Consider the following 16,834-nt stretch of genomic DNA (forward strand, 5'->3'; position numbering starts at 1 on the left):
AATTTACCTCTTTAATGTGAAATCTGTGCTTGTTTTCTGCTGCACAAATACTCAATTCTGGGTCAAACCTGAGATAAGCACATATGGATTTCATCTTCAACTGAAATGAGGCGATTTCTGTCCTTGCTCTTGATGCTTGTTAAACAAGAAAAAGCTTGCTCACACATGTAAGAAGTTGAAAACTGCAGCAAAATGTTCATTGCTTTCCTATGAATGGCAGGATACTCTTCTTTCAAAGAAATCCAGATCTTGTTTAGGGGCAGATCAGTAAATCCCATCTTGAGTGTCAGACTACAGCTCACAAAGTTCTTCCTCTTCTCTCAAAGTCAAATTCTCAGGGTGAGCAGAAGATCCAGAGAAAGGGTCCCACACCCAGTCATACACTTGTGTTGAAAGTGAAAGAAAATACTGTTAAATTTTGTTCTGCAATTCTTCCAGGTGGTTTTCAATAAGACTTGAGATTTGCTGATATCCTTCCTCACTCTCAAGCCCAAGCAGCAGTGGAAACATTTCAAGATTTCCTTTTGCAACATGATTTTTAAAAGATTCGTTTTCCTTTTAAATCCAAGAATCTTGTCACTTGAAGTCAAAACATTTTCTCCGGGGCCTTGTAGAGACTTCAACTGGTTCATGTGCTAAGTAGGCTAGTTTCTGCAGCCATTCTTTGTCTTCAAAGCAATCGGCAAAATCTGGCCTTATTTTCTTGAAACACCCTGTTGAGAACTCTTCCTCTGCTAAGCCACTGGATTTCTATATGTAGCAGGAGATTTATGTGCTCTTTGTCCAGATTTTCACACAGTTTTTTTAAACATTCTCAAGCAAACTGGTCTTTGTTTAATAAAGTTAACCATTTTTGTAGCAACATCTAGAACTTTTTTCATTTCATCTCCAAGAGTTTTTGACACCAGCATCTCTCTGTGAAGAAAGCAGTGTGTTGTGACAACATCAGGGTTTTCTTTTTTTACAAGAGAGGTGAAACCTCTCATGGAGCCAACCATTGATGGGGCACCATCAGTACAGATTCCAACACAGTTCCTCCAAGACCTTTTGTTTCCAGATATGAAGACAAAACATTAAATATATCTTGGCCTTTGCTTGTTTCGGGCAGCTCTTTGCAGCAGAAAAAGTTTTCTTGAATTTCACCATCATTTACAAATCTTACAAATGCTACAGCATGACATTTATTGGTGAAATCTGTTGACTCATCAACCTGGATAGAGAAACTTTTTTGTTTTTCAGTTTATTATGCAAAACCTCTTCAGCATCATGTGACATGTCATCAATACTTCGACTTACCATACTGTTTGAGAGTGGAACCTTTTCAATTTCTCATAATGCATTTTGTCCTAGCATTTTACTAACTATAATTTTACATGCTGACATTATTAGGTTCTTAACAACTGTATGACCTTTCTTTTTCTGGGCAATAAGTTCTGCTATTAATAACTTGCTTCCTGAGCCTTTTCACTGAACATGACTTTTTTTTAACAAAAGCTTTACTCTGTTTTTTTTTTTTTTTTTTTTTTTTTTTGAGATTCCAATAGCCATTTAAAATAATCAGCATCTTTACTTGTCAAATGGCTGTGATTTGTAGTTAAGTGTCTTTTTAATTTTGCTGGAGCCATTGCTGCATTTGTAAGTTGTTTGCCACAGACGATGCACAATGGAATAGGACAACTTTGATTACCAGCCAAAGTAAAACCCACTGATAAGTAGCTTTCATTGTTAAGACGAACTTTTTTTTTTATGTCCCTTGTTGCACTAGTGCAGTGAAATGACTCAGAATATTGTAATTCTTCATCACTAACCTTATCAGAATTGTCCATAGGCCTAGGCCTAGAATCCTCCTCTTCCATCTCACACTTCGTCTTCAAAAATCGCCACATTGGACCGTCAGTCGTGTTTTCAAAACACAAATGCTAATAAAATATAAAACAGAAGGGCATAATAAATAACTAAACGAGAAAATCGCAAAAAATATGAAAACTTTACAATACAATTCACTTCTAACCTACACAATCCACATTTTGCAACGTTTACAACAGCAGCAGTTGGGGGAGATAATTCGGGAGGGAGAGGCTGATGTCATCAGCCTACCGTCCTCCCCACTGTGTAATATGGCACTCACCAATTATCAATGGCCTCCCCTATCTTGCATCAAAAACTGAGAATGGACTCAACCAAATGAACATGGACCTACTATGCACTGCCATACTCTATCAGGAAGCCCAGGCGACCCTGGCAATGACCAGCCAGAATATGATGGGCAGCCTGGCTCACCTCCCAGTGGTAGTGGTGGGCAATGTAGGGTCCAGCTAGGAACCCTGCGGCCAAGCAGCCAGAGACATAACAGAACAAAACACAATACTACATAAACCAGACACGATACTTTTTTCTGGCTTTTGCAGTTCCATCACAGAGTACATACGGCACAGATGTGGGAAACCACCGGTGGCGCCTGACCCTAAATACTATGCCATACAGGACTGAATGACCTCTAACGAAATTACTAACGTGGCTGCTCGGTTGTCCATCAGTACGAGCACTAGCATTTGCATGGTGTGCAAAGTTCAAAAAACTATGTTTACTTTTGTTTCAATCACAATCTCTCGCAGAACCTCAGTTGAGAAACCGTGATCTAGAGACTAAGCACCTGCAAGGTGATCTGACTGGAGGTATTTAAAGCTTGGGCAAACTCAATGCTGATGGGATTCTTCCACTTGCTCAGACATATGAGAGGGCATAAATTCAAATTGAGGAAGGATGGTTACAGAACAGATGTGCAGAAGTTTGCCTCCTGCCAATGGGTGGTTGATTGCTGGAACATGTGTCCATCCATTGTTGTGTAAGCAAATAGCTAGAATAAATTCAATGAAGAATAACACAAACTATTGAAGGGGATGGATGGGTAAAATAGTATTTTTTTTTTTTTTTATACTGTATAAGCTTGCTTTCTTGCATCATTTGCCAATACAAAACACAACATTTGCAAAATTATTAAAAGAAAAAAGAAGAAATAAAATTAATAAGCAGTGCAGTGCAATCTACTGATAAAAGGTTAAACATTAGTACACTCCAATTTTTTTCAACACAATTCAAAAACTGAATACTTTTTCAAATATTAAAGTTAAAATCTGGGGTGATACTACTGTTGGGCTGCGATACTGAGTTGACACTAAGTTATTCCGAAATGGATGGAGCCACGTGTCATGCAACATATTTAAGGTTAGCAGAAATTGAAAGTGCCTTCAATGGAAGGTAAGTAGTAAAGATGTATTCCCAGCAATAATAGATAGAATAAATAGGATAACTAGCCAGACTGTTGTGTCATCTAAAATATGCTGCTATCACTTTTCACAACATTTTGAATATTAATAATAATAGTTATTAACAAAATTCTGGGTTCTGCAATGACAGGATCACGCTACCTAACATGGAGATCTCCAGGAACAGCAACATAATGGCAAATATATATAAAATGCATAATAGGTTGAACTTCTTTATAAGTATAAATAAGTTCAACCTATTATGCTTTTTATATGGTTTGAACATCTTTATAAGTATAAAGAAGTTCAAACCAATAAAACATAGCCCCTCATTCATTTTAGACTACATTGTAAATATCATAGAATTAAAATAGCTTTCACCCAGCAGTCAGGGTGCACAGCTTATTACACAAGTGGTGGCACAGCACACTGGCTGGTAATTTTCTTCTTAATTTCTGGAAAAACTTTTGGGATTTTTTTAATTGACAGTGAATTATCCCAATATTTTATCATTTCTTATAGGATTGCAGCATTTATTGCATACATCTTTTTCTTTTTTAATCACATATAGTGGCATGGCACCTGACAGGTGCTTGTGTTCAATTACTCTACAAAAACCATAACAAAAAAAAAAAAAAAAAAATTTTCTATTGCAGTAAAAGTTTGACTACATTTAGGAAGCCAGAAATAATTTCCGATTTTTAATTGTTAATTAAAGTGTAATGCTAAAGTGATTTTTATGAAAGACACTTGTCAGTTTTCATGCCACAACTGCTGGGTTAATGCTAATTTATAATGAAAAACATATGTAGGCAGCAATCAACAATAATAAACCACAAGAAAAAAATTCCAACAAATAAAACCATAAGGGAAAAAAAAAAAAAAAAAAATTCAAGAACTATTCCAATGAAAGTTTGAGTATGTTTAGGAAGCCAGAAATAATGTGAGATTTTTAATTATTAATTAAAGGATAATGCAGGAGCGTGCTAAAAATTTTTGGAAACAAACAGTTTTTGTTTCCACTTTATTCTGCAATGACAGGATCACACTATACCTTGTTTCATTTTATTTTTCAGACATTCCTTAGAAATTTTTTTTTTTATAGGCACCTATCAGTTCCAGTGCCACAACTGTGGGATTATTTAAAAGCATATTTATGCAAAAATTAATGATAATAATAATAATACATGACACTATCATCATAAAAAAAAAAACCCACTAACAATACAGTCGATGCCACCCCACAACAAGCATAGAAAACCACTACCAGAGAACCATCCTGCCATCTCCAATACCAGAAATAATGGAGATAATCACAACACAGAATAAGCTACAACACCACCATTAACAACAGACAGCTGGTGTAAGTGCCTTTACACTGATCTCTTAGAGCAGTGTTTCCCAAACTGTGTTCCGTGCGATGTGAACAAATGTTCCGTGAAAAAACCATAATTAATAATTAAAAAATAAAATGAAATAAATAAATTTTGCATATTTGTAGCATACACCACTTTTGTATCATTATAATTTTTAACATTCTTATTTTGTTTATTAATATACTGGCATAGACTAATAATCAAACAGACTGTGGAACACCTTATTTTGGCATGCTCTGCATAGAAAAGTATGCATAGAGGTAATGCCATCTACGAAAAAGTAGCAATGTAGTGATCTAATATGCCATTTAGCCTGGAGCATACATGTTGAAGGAGCAGGGAAAGCAAACTGATATCATAACTAAATTCGCTTCCTTGTATAAATTTTTTTTTTTATAATAATCAGTATTTCAAAATATTATTATTAAAATAAATGACCATGGATTTGTGGTTGAAAAAATTTAAAACGAGAAGCAAGTACTTCTAGTATTGCAACTGTGGTCGATTAAAACGAATACAATATTGTCACACATTTCAAAGTGAGGATGAACAATCGCAGTCTTTTGTTCCCCAAAAATCTGAATTGAAATAACAGGAACCAACTAATAAAAGACCAAAGCAAAAGTATCACAACAATTATTTGAATTTCAGCTTTACATGCGTTAGAAATAAAGATGCTCCTGATGCACAGTGCTTCGTATGTAATCAAATATTAGCAAACAGTTCATTGACTCCCATTAAACTTGTGTTTTGTAAGTGTTCTGTAAATATATTGCGAGATGAAAAGTGTTCCGTGACTAAAAAAGTTTGGGAAACACTGCCTTAGAGAAAGAGTGCATGTAGTAAGAAATACATTAGCCAGACAATAACTGTTGGGTACCTTAAAAACAGAGGAGGAGCTATAGATTGGAAAGTATAATTAAAATGAGTCCTAAACATATTAAAAAGATTGGTTGCCAATGGTCTAATGAAAATTATTGAAACCCACACGAGAATGAAGTGAGATGTCTTGTTTTGCTCTATAGTGTAGTGAACCGATGAGTTGTAAGAAAATACAGACTCATTACGATGGAGGGGAAAAGCCAATGTGAAGCACTTAGGCTCGCTCTTACACCAAAGACTTAACACAATATTAATACTCTAGTTTATTTCACCTGTTCTCTCAGAGGTTCACTGTCTTTGCCATCACCATCCATGCTATCTCCTGATATTCCCAAAGTTTCTTCGCCATCTATAGATAAAATGTAAATTATGACCCATTATAAGAAGTTATTCAAGTTAATAACATTCAGAAAACTTAATCATAATGCATATAAACATTAACAGTTTAACAAAATTAACAGTTTAACAACATTAACAGTAAAATAGTTTTACATAAACATAAATCAAATCAATATCTGTAAATAAATATTGGAAAAAATGATCTCCAATTCCTCCTTCAATTCCTTGTAATTCAGTAACGTTGGAGCACTCCAACATTGCCGAATTACAAGAAAACTGCATAAGATGGTTGGTGGATCTTTATTCTATGGTAATAGCCCATGACCATTCTATTCATTTTACTTTTTTTTGTATATAGTAATAATCCTTCCCCCCAATTCTGATGGAAAATTGCAAAGGCAGCTCTGGCCACTGTTTTTTAATTACACACACACACACACACACACACACACACACACACACACACACACACACACACACACACATAGTAAAGAATAATTGTATTAAGAAGCTAATTAATATGGGGGTGGAATGTGCCTGTACGAAAAAGAAGATAACATAGATTATGGACACTGCATTAGCAAAACGTACCCTACAGCCATAATGTGTATATATATAAAATATATTGTAAGTATAAAGTGTGAAGAAGATTTTGATTTAAACCTAATGAATATACAGTATACACTGTGAGTGATATATGAAAAAGAAGAAGAAATAGACTGGAAATTAAAATAAAGATAAGGGAAAAGGCGACCAAAATGAGATAACATTGCAGTGTCTTTCACAATCTCAGTGTCATTATCAGAGGTCATCCACCGAAATTATGAAAAAGACAGCAATGTTCTTACTTCTGTTTCCAACATGCTCTGTATGCTGTGGTGCACGTGAATGGTTGCCACGTGTTGAGAAAGAAATTTTAAATTTTTTAAAATTTTTGCGGTAAGAGTCTAATAGATTGTGCCAATAAAAGTGGTTATGTTACATGGTGCATACAGATCATGGATGACCTTACAGAAGCAAGTGAAAAGAATTGAAAAAAACTAAAGTAATGAATATTGGTATAGGCAGGAAGAAAGGGACTTACTGTTACTATGTAAACCTGACCAAATGACCAAGATGGTGGCGTGCCGGTATAGTTATGTGTGGATACATTAGTGGCTCCTACCATTAGGTGTGAGAAAAAAAAAAAAAAAAAATTATAATTATGGTATGGTGTCTGTATAGATTGAAATGAAATAAGTGGTGATGAGCGCAGTTAAATACATGATGTCCAAACTGCCCAGAATAAAGGGCATTTCAAAAATGTTGGTCAATAATTTAAAGGTGAAAAGTACCAACTAAAATAAGCAAAAAGTCCCAGTGAACATTGGGCCGCAAATGAACCGTTTTTGAGATAATGCACATTTCCTGTTAACATCCGCCACTGACCGTGGGAGCACTAGTTTAGCAAAAAGCTGTGAATCCTTTATAAGATAATACATTTTTAAATTTTGGTTTCAACACCACAGGATTTTACAGATGTTACATGTTACAGGATGTCACAAAAGGTGTTCAAAATGCTGTCCTTGCATCTGTACACAGCTTTGTAGTCTTCTCTGCATTGAGTTGCAAATCCTCTCAGGCCATTTCTCCTGGGTCATTTGTGGTGCAGTTAGACGGTCTCCTAGTAGTCCTGCCTAGACATTCAACAAGAAACGTTGCTGATGTCATGACTCGTGAATTGCATTAGGATTTTTGTCGGACCAAACGTGACAGTTATGAAAATTAAAAATACCATCATGAGTAAACCCAGCTTCGTCAGTGAACAAAATTTTGTTTAAAAATTGGGGATTCAGAACATACTGTTGTTGCATCCACTGGCAGAAATTCACTCTGGGGTGGGGGGGGGTAGTCTGTATTGCTGAGACCTTGTACACAATGGATATGGTAGGGGTACAGTAATTGACGATGTAAAATTTGCCACACACTCCTATGACTCATACACATTCTTGCAGAGTAACCCTCCTTGTCCAAATTCCTGATTTTGTTCTATTCTTTCTAACACCCTTTCCTCAACATCAGGTGTTGTGCTTTTGGGCCTACCTGCTCTTACTCCACGTGAAAAGCGTCCATGTTCTCTAAGGCGTTGATGTATCCTGATGGACATGCGCCTGTTGGGCTGCTTTTGGCGGGAAAATGCTTCTTGGTACAAATGTGCAGCCTCGAGTGCACTGCCGTTGGGTTCACTATACATGAAGTACATATCCGCATACTTTTCGTTGCTGTAACCTCTTTCCACGTTGACTATCCTTTGACAAGTACTAGTATGCCTGCTACGTCTCAGAGCATTGAGAGGGGAAAGGGAGAGAATAAGTATAACCTAACCAAAACAAACAAGTCAGTGGTGTATCCCAACTAGAAATGTGCAATATCTTGAAAATGATTCGATTAAGGACCCATGTTTACTAGGCTTTTTTTGCATATTGTAGTCTGTACAGTTCACCTTTAAATTATTGACCATCACTTTTGAAACACCCTGTACACACACACACACACACACACACACACACACACACACACACACACACACACACACACACACACACACACACACGTCAAAATATAACACAGACATGCCAATTTTAACAATCCAATGAAATTTGGTTTGACCATGCATTTTTACAGCAACAGATCTCCCATTTAAATGACTTCCTGCTTATTCAACTTTTTTTTCAGTCTTAAAAAGGAATAAACCCAGATACAATCATCCTTCCACATCCAAATATCAATCCATGATTTTTGAATTTGGAAAAGAGGTGATGGAGACTAAATTTTAGGAATTGTTAATTGTGTAGTTTGTCTACATCAGAGAAATTGTTTTTGGTGTAGGTGACATCTATTTCATATTTAACGGGAACCTCTAAGGATGGATAGGGTAACCTTTACAACTCAATGTATAACTATTCATCATTGTATTCACATGTTCTCCTCACCCTTTTTTTTTTAAATTCAACATCATTCATCCACTTTCCCGGCTGGTACAGTAATTACTGCTTTTTGTTATGTGCATGTGTTCAGCATGGGATCAATAAATTTCATTAATGATATTATTATTATCATTATACCACGATATAGACGAGTGGTCAGGAGTGAAAGTGCAGTAGCACATGCTTTTTGAGTGGACCACGGTTCAACCAGTGACCGCTAAATATGATTACTGTTTGTATTGATGATTTATTGTAAACTCCACTGACCTGGTGGTCCTGCCAGAGTATAAACAAGAACACATTTATCATGCTATAACAATAATACTCAAGATAGTTTACTTCAATACATTTTTTTAAAAAATGATTATTTATGCAAAAAGAGAAAAAAAGTTGAAGGTGCCAAAAAAACAGCATACATTAACTGTGTAAATTTTGAAGTTAATATAAACAATTGTTTCATTAGTACACTGCAAAAACACCAATGTCATCTAACAAAATTTTAAAGAAATTTACCTCCAAAAGGGAGAGGAAGGTCTTCACTTATAGTGCTCATTGGAACTAGTCCCTTCAAACATCCTGTAAGAGATGAGTGTGTGGGCACGCGCGTGCACACAAAATACTCATTCAGTTTTCAGTTTGTCAGTTGCAGGATCAACAGTCAAACCATCGCAGCAGGATCAGCAGTCAAACCATCGATATCAAGTGGACCAATCTGATTCATCCCCTTCTTTTTAGAGTTTACATACGTAAAGGAGACTTTGCTGTTTTTCTTTGCATAAGATTTCTCGTAATCTGCTTTTGCTTGCCTAACCTCCTTTGTAACTTGATTACAGACTAGCTTATATCTACCATAGGCATCTATGTCTCCTGATAATTTATATGTGGCCCATGCAATTTTCTTCTCTGCCACAAGCCTCATTAGTTCATCTGACATACATTTAGGCCTCAACCCTGAACAGTATTTCTTAGTTGGTATGAAAAGCCCTAGCAGCTTCCAAGATTAAGCCCCTGAAGGGTTCCTATTTAGAATTCACCGTTGGTAATATCATCAGTTGATCCCACCGTATAGAATTTAAAAAATGTCTGAGACCACTGTAGTCACCTTTACAAAAGCAAAATCCCTTCCTTTTACCCTTGATGGTAGTTATATCTTTAAGTAAATCCCACATCAGTACACTGTGATCACTGTCACCTAGTAGTTCCTTTATCTGCAAATTCTTAATGCATGAATAATCACTGTTGATAATCAGATCAAGAATATCACCCCCTCTGGTTACCTCTCAAACATGCTGCTGTAGAAAACAATAATCCAATAAATCTACAAGTATTTCTAGAGTGCGAGTGACTAACCCACAATTCTAGTCAATATCTGGGAAGTTAAAATCCCTCATTGTAAGACATTCTGATTTACTGGCCCACTATTTCTCTGTACAGTTGTTCATTGTACTCAGAGTCATTAGGCCTATAACACACTCCTACCCTCATTTTTGCTTCCCCAACAGTTCTTATGTCACACCAAACTGACCCAACATTGTACTATCCACCCATGTCAACTAGATGCACTGCCTTAGATTTTGTGTTTTTTAACTAGCAGCATATTAAGCAGCATAACCCCTCCTCCCTTCCTATACTTTCAGTATACATCATACTCCTCAAATTCCAATTCTGCATTCTTTATATCTCACCTTATACCACTTCTCTGATATTCCAACAATATCTGTCTTTGACATCTTGGCAAGCAACTTCAAATTTATCATATTTATTTACTATACTCCTAGCGTTGATGTCCATACAAGTATTCATGCACCTGTTCCTACTCTTAGTTACCCTAACACAGCCCATGCAGTAACTTGTTCCATGATGACTCTCAGCAGTCCTCGAAATCACCAGCACCTTGCTTTCCACGCTGCTGCTCATCAATGGATGCAGTGCAAGAATCACGTTCACCTCTGCATGTGGCTATAACACTGTATGACACTGTAGAGCAGATATCATCTTTTAAGGGCACAAAAGGTAATATTTTTGCAAACACTGACAATAATGATATTAAGTGTAGTAGATCTGATGACTTACCTAACAAGGCATTGTTTAGAAAAAGTTGCAAGACGGGATTAAATTTGAAAGTGTCTCTCTGCAATTCTGCCCAGACACAATAGGAGTGAGTACATGATGAGAGCATTGTCCATCAAGTTAGCCTGGAGAGATTGTACAGGGCTCATGGAGTAGAATTTTTCCTCAACAGAGTTTATACTTTGTTAACAGGGAAACTATTTTTACAAGGATGAGACACTTAAATAGAAGAGGTGCAAGAATATTTGCTGATGCTATTGAGGCAGTGTTAGGAGGGTTAAAAAACACTGCTAGCTTGGGGAGGATACACAGACTAACAGATTAACTACAGAGAGAGAGAGAGAGAGAGAGAGAGAGAGAGAGAGAGAGAGTGAGTGAAAGTAATTCTTACAATGCTTCTAAACAAGCAGCAGCCAGGAAAGCAAGGTGTCAGGGATTTTAAGGCCAGCTAGGAGTCGTCATAGAACAAGCAAATAGATGAGCTGTATTAGGGTAATTAAGAGTAAAAACAGGTGCTTGTATACTTGCATGTACATTAATGGTAGAAGCACAGTAAATAAATTTAATAAATTTGAAGTGCTTACTAGCACTACTTGACTAAGTAGTCATCCAATATGAACACTGTAGGGATTGAAGACATGGTGTCACATAAGAGATGCAGGATATAAGTACAGAAAGGATTGGTGGGGGGGGAGTTATTCTCTCAGTTAAGAAGGCAGTGCACCCAGTTGACATGGATGGCAAGGGCAATGTCGAGTCAGTGTGGTGCGACATAAGCACTAAAAAAACAAAAATGAGGAAGGAGTGTGTTATAGGCATAATGATTATGATAAATATGACATAAGCCAGTAAATCCGAATGCCTTATAATAGAGAATTTTAGCTTTCTGGATATTGACTGGACCATGTTGGTTGGTCACTCGCACACTAGCAAAACATTTGTGGATTTATTGGATGATTGTTTTTTTTAAACCAGCACATTAGAGAAACAACTAAAGAAAGCAATACTCTAGATCTGATTATCAACAGTGCCTCTTCATGCATTAAAAATTTGCAGATAAAAGAACCACTAGGTAGCAATAATCGTAGTGGATTTACTTCAAGATGTAAAGGTCACCTTTTGTAAAAGTGACTACAGTGGTCTTGGACATGTTTTAAATTCTATACAGTGGACCAACTGATGATATTACCAACAGCAAATTCTAAATGGGAAGCATTCAGAGAATGAATCATAGAAGCTAATAGGATTTTTATACCAGTTAAAGATAGTAAGCCCTGTTCAAGGCTTAGATCTAAAAGAATGTCAAGTGACCTGATGGGACTTGTGGCAGAGAGATAAATGTATGGAATGCACGTAAATTATCAGGTAATACAGAAGCCTACAATAGATATAAACTAGTCTGCAATTAAGTCACAAAAGAGGTAATAGTAATAGACATGTGATGCAAGAAAGCAAATGTATGAGTATGTAGCATCAGCCAAAAAAAAAAAAAAAAAAAAATTCACACAACCATTTCCTCTAAATGTTTATCCAGTTCCTCCTTGAATTGGTTTAAGCTACAAATTTCCACAACGGCAGATGGAACTTTATTTCAGCAATTAACCACCCGCTGGCTAAAGGCAAATTTCCACACATCTATTCTACAACTGTCTTTCCTCGATTTGAATATTTGCCCCCTCAGGTTCATAATCTGAGCAAGCGGAAGAACACCATCAGAATTCAGCATGCTCAACCCATTCAAGGCCTTGTGCACCTCAATCAGATCACCTTGCAGGTGCCTAGTCCCCAGCTGCTGCAATTTGCAAAACTTAAGCATCTCTCTCTTGGTAAGAGGACCCCTTCGTTCCCCTCACCAATCTTGTTACCCTGCTCTGTACACGCTCAAGCAAATCTACATCCTTCCTAAAATGAGGCCTCCAGACCTGCATGCAGTGCTCAAGGCGTGGCCTGACCATTGCCTTATACAAAGGGATAATCACCTCCTTTTTCCCTGCATATCATTGACATAACACCATGACCTGCTCTGGCAGCCTGTCTGCATTGCTCAGAAAACTTCATATCTGACTGCACAATTACTTCCAGGTCTTTTTCATTTTCTACCACCCTAAGCATAGTACCACACAGTTGGTACATTCCTCTGGGGTTACTTCTACCCATATGCAGTACTTTGCATTTGTCAATGTTAAACTTCAGTTGCCACTTCTCAGCCCATCTGCCCAAATTTTCTAGATCCTGTTGCAGTAGCACACTGCCATTACTGTCATTAACAACACTGCCAACCTTTGTATCATCTGCAAACTTCGATACTAAGCCTGATATACCTTCATCAATATCACTGTTATTATTATTATTTTGGTTTTTATGAGCATCAGCGACAAGGCCATATTGCTCCGGAGATATGCAGTGGTCATTCCCTGACCTTTCCACATCCTCCGTATTTGGTGGTCACGGGCTCGAACCCCAGTCTAATCAAGAAGTTGTGCTACGCACTGCTGCTGCTGCCCACCTGGCTATGGAGATGCTCAATATCACTGATAAATATACAAAACAACAGTGTGCCCAATCACCGAACCCTGTGGGACTCCACTAATAACAATAGTCCACAAAGAGCAGCGTCCACTGATTATCACTCTCTGTCTTCTCCCACTCAACCACCCCTTTATCCATTGTAGCAAATTACCCTTAATACCATTCTGCTCAAATTTGTACAGTAGTCTTCCATATGCAACAGTGTCAAAAGTTTTCCTGAAATCCAAGTATAAGTTATCGAAATTATTTTTTACATCCAGTTCCTTTGTAACCACATCATAGTATCCCATTAAATTTGTCAGACAAGACTTTCCCTTAATAAACCCATGCTGTGTTTGAATTATTGCTGCAGTCTTGTCTAGACAATTCTGAAATGCATCTTTAACCAGTGACTCCATTATTTTACCTGGAACAGAAGTTAAACTAACTGGTCTGTAATTACTCGTGTCACCCTTCAATCCCCTTTGTGAATTGGGGATACATTTGCACATTTCCAGACTGTGGGGACTTCCCGAGTCCAAGGATGCTCTCATAATTATGGCTAAGGGTTTGCTTAGTTCTTTTGCCACCTCATTTAATATAACTGGATAGATCCCATCCACCCCAGTGCCTTTCTTATGTTTAATTTCAACAATTTCTCCTCCAACTTTGCTCTCAGTTATTACAAAATCATTAAGCAACCTGTTACAGTTTGATAAACGGCTGGCATTTTCCTCCCTTAATAACTCCTCATGTGTGAATGTAGATGCAAAACACTCATTCAGTTTGCTAGCTATCTGAGCAGGGTCATCAACAGTTGAACCATCAATATCATGTGGACCAATCTGATTCATCCCCTTCCTTTTGGAGTTTATATAAGTAAAGAAGTCCTTGCTATTTTCCCTAGCATCCTTTGCCAAAGATTTCTCGTAATCTGCCTTCACTTACTTAACCTCCTTTGTGATGATTACAGACTAGCTTATATCTGCCATAGGCTTCTGTATCGCCTGATAATTTATATGCATCCCATCCATTTTTATTCTCTGTCATGAGTCCCATTAATTCATTTGACAACCATTTAGGCCTAAACCTTGAACAATATTTCTGAATCGGTATGAAAAGTCTAGTAGCTTCCACGATTAATTCCTTGAATGCTTCCCACTTACAATTTGCTGTTGTAACATCATCAGTTGGTCCCACTGTACGGAATTTAAATAAGTTAAGTCAGATTATGCGAAGTCTTTGGCAAAGGATGACAAAGAAGCAATAACTTCTTTACTTATGTAAAGACTATAACAAAGAGGATGAATTGTATTGATGCACTAGATAATAATGGTTTAACTGTTGATGATCCTGTTCAGACTGTAGACACACTAAACAGATATTTTGCATCTATACTCACACACAAAGAATTCTTTACAGAAGATTCCCAGAAGGTTATCAAATGATTCTGTGGTAACTGAGAGGAAAGTGGAAGAGAAATTATTGAAACGAAACATGAGAGGCACCTGGACTTATCCAATTATATTAAGGGAGGTAACAGAGAAGGTAATCAAACCTTTAGCCATAATTACACCACTCTGCATTGTTTTCTCTGTTTGTAAACTGATAGTGGTTTTCAACTGTTTTTTTATGTTGATTTTAGAAATACCATTTATTTTTTCTATCATGTACTGTTTTTATCACAAATCACTTACTTAAGTAGATGTGTTATGAGGTTGTTTGTTATTTGGTTTTTAGGAGCATTAGCAACTAAGGCCATCTTGCTCTGGGGATATGTGGTGGTCATTCCCTGACCTTTCCGCATCTTCTGTATTTGGTGGTCACGGGCTTGAACCCCGGTCTAATCAAGAAGCATGTGCTACGTACTGCTGCTCCTCCCCACCTGGCTACGGAGGCACCATTTATGAGGTTAAACATGCCAGAGTAAATGTTGGGAATTTGAAAAGAATCTGCACATGTTGGCAATACTGCCTTCAGTCATTTGTTTCTTGACCTTGAGAGCCCCATGCTGCAATGTTTATCAGTGTGAGCTGTTTATTTTTGAGGTTATCACGTCATACTTATGTGGTAAAGTGAGTAAAATTCCTTCACGTAAGTGTTTGAACAATCCAAACTTTTTTTGTTATATTTGTGGAAGTTATGTAGTCCTCAAACAAAAACAAGACATTACAGTTGTTAAAAATGCTTATTTTGGAGTGCAACTTTGTGACCAAGATAAATAATGGGCTCCACACAAAGTTTGCTGAACCTGTGTTGAAGCAATGGAAAAATGGTAAAAAGAAGGCTTTGCCATTTGCAATTCTCATGATTTGGCAGGAGCCTACAAACCATTGTGATGACTTACTTTTGCTTAGTTGATGTAGAGGGATACAATGCATTAGCAAAGAGTAAGAAGGGTATTGTGTATCTTAATAGTTCATCTGCCATTAGACTATTTCCATAGGGAGATAACCTACCAATTCCATGCCCTCCACTTATGTTGGAGAATGTGGCAGCAGAGAGTGCTGAAAGTGAAGCTTCTGAAGATGAAACTGAAGTCTACATACTTGGAGACATTGAGTCCAGCCCTCAACTGCTTTCACAGCATGAACTCAATAATCTGGTAAGAGATTTAAATTTATCAGAGGAAGCTGCAGAACTTCTTGATTCTAGACTTAAGTCAAAAATTCTTCTAGAACATGGGATGTTTTTCTCATGATACGGACACAGAGAACTACTTCCCTAATTTTCTGAGGATAATTCTATGGTTTTTTGCAGTAATATAAATGACTTATTTAGGAATTAGTTACAATCCTTACAATGGACACTTTTTATTGACTCATCAAAGAGGAGTCTCAAAGGTATGTTGCTCCAATGGAAATAAATAGAAGTCAATTCCAGTAGCTCACTCTGTACTTTTTGAAAGAAACATATGAGAACTTGGAAGAAGTTGTTGACAAATATTAAGTATGAAGAACATGGTTAGTTGGGGTGTGCTAACTTTAAAGTGATAGACATGTTACTTGGACAGCAATCTGGCTACACAAAAATGCCTTGCTTTTTGTGCAAGTGGGACAAATTGGGTAAGGAGTAAGCACTGGGATGTTAAGGTCTGTCCAAAGATGGGCAATTTGTTGCCTGCATCAAAGGAGATAGTTCATAAACCACTAGTATAGCCCAAAACTGTCCTCCTTCCAACCCTGCACATCAAACTGAGTTTGATGAAACAGTTTGTGAGAGCTTTACCTCAGGAAGGTCCCTGCTTCAACTATCTTTATACTAAATTACCATCAGTCACCCAAAAGAAGCTAAAACAAAATATTTTTGTTGGACCTCAAATTCACAAACCAGACCAAGATTTTGAGGGAATTCTGAACGTCTGTTCTGAACTTCTTGAGGAACAATGAGGATCCAGACTACAAGAATATAGTTGAAAATATAGCGG

At 37.1% G+C, this 16,834-nt stretch overlaps 1 protein-coding gene across 4 annotated transcripts in view; it reads right to left on the reverse strand.

Moving 5' to 3' along the window:
• The window catches only part of Nf-YB (nuclear factor Y-box B), a 158,765-nt gene that overhangs the window by 103,157 nt on the left and 38,774 nt on the right, over window positions 1-16,834 (reverse strand). For 3 of the 4 annotated variants that reach the window (XM_090387752.1, XM_090387749.1, XM_090387750.1), the window contains exons 3-4: window positions 5,797-5,873; window positions 1,809-1,919 (exon numbers count right to left, since the gene is read on the reverse strand). In XM_090387752.1, the coding sequence (XP_090243878.1) occupies window positions 1,809-1,919; window positions 5,797-5,873 (188 nt within the window). The remainder of the gene's footprint in view (window positions 1-1,808; window positions 1,920-5,796; window positions 5,874-16,834) is intronic. The other variant, XM_090387753.1, reaches the window with a different exon arrangement.

The sequence above is a fragment of the Mastigoproctus giganteus genome, chromosome 13 (assembly GCF_048544385.1).
Source record: "Mastigoproctus giganteus isolate SK-2022 chromosome 13, ASM4854438v1, whole genome shotgun sequence".
In the NCBI taxonomy this organism is placed as follows: domain Eukaryota; kingdom Metazoa; phylum Arthropoda; class Arachnida; order Uropygi; family Thelyphonidae; genus Mastigoproctus; species Mastigoproctus giganteus.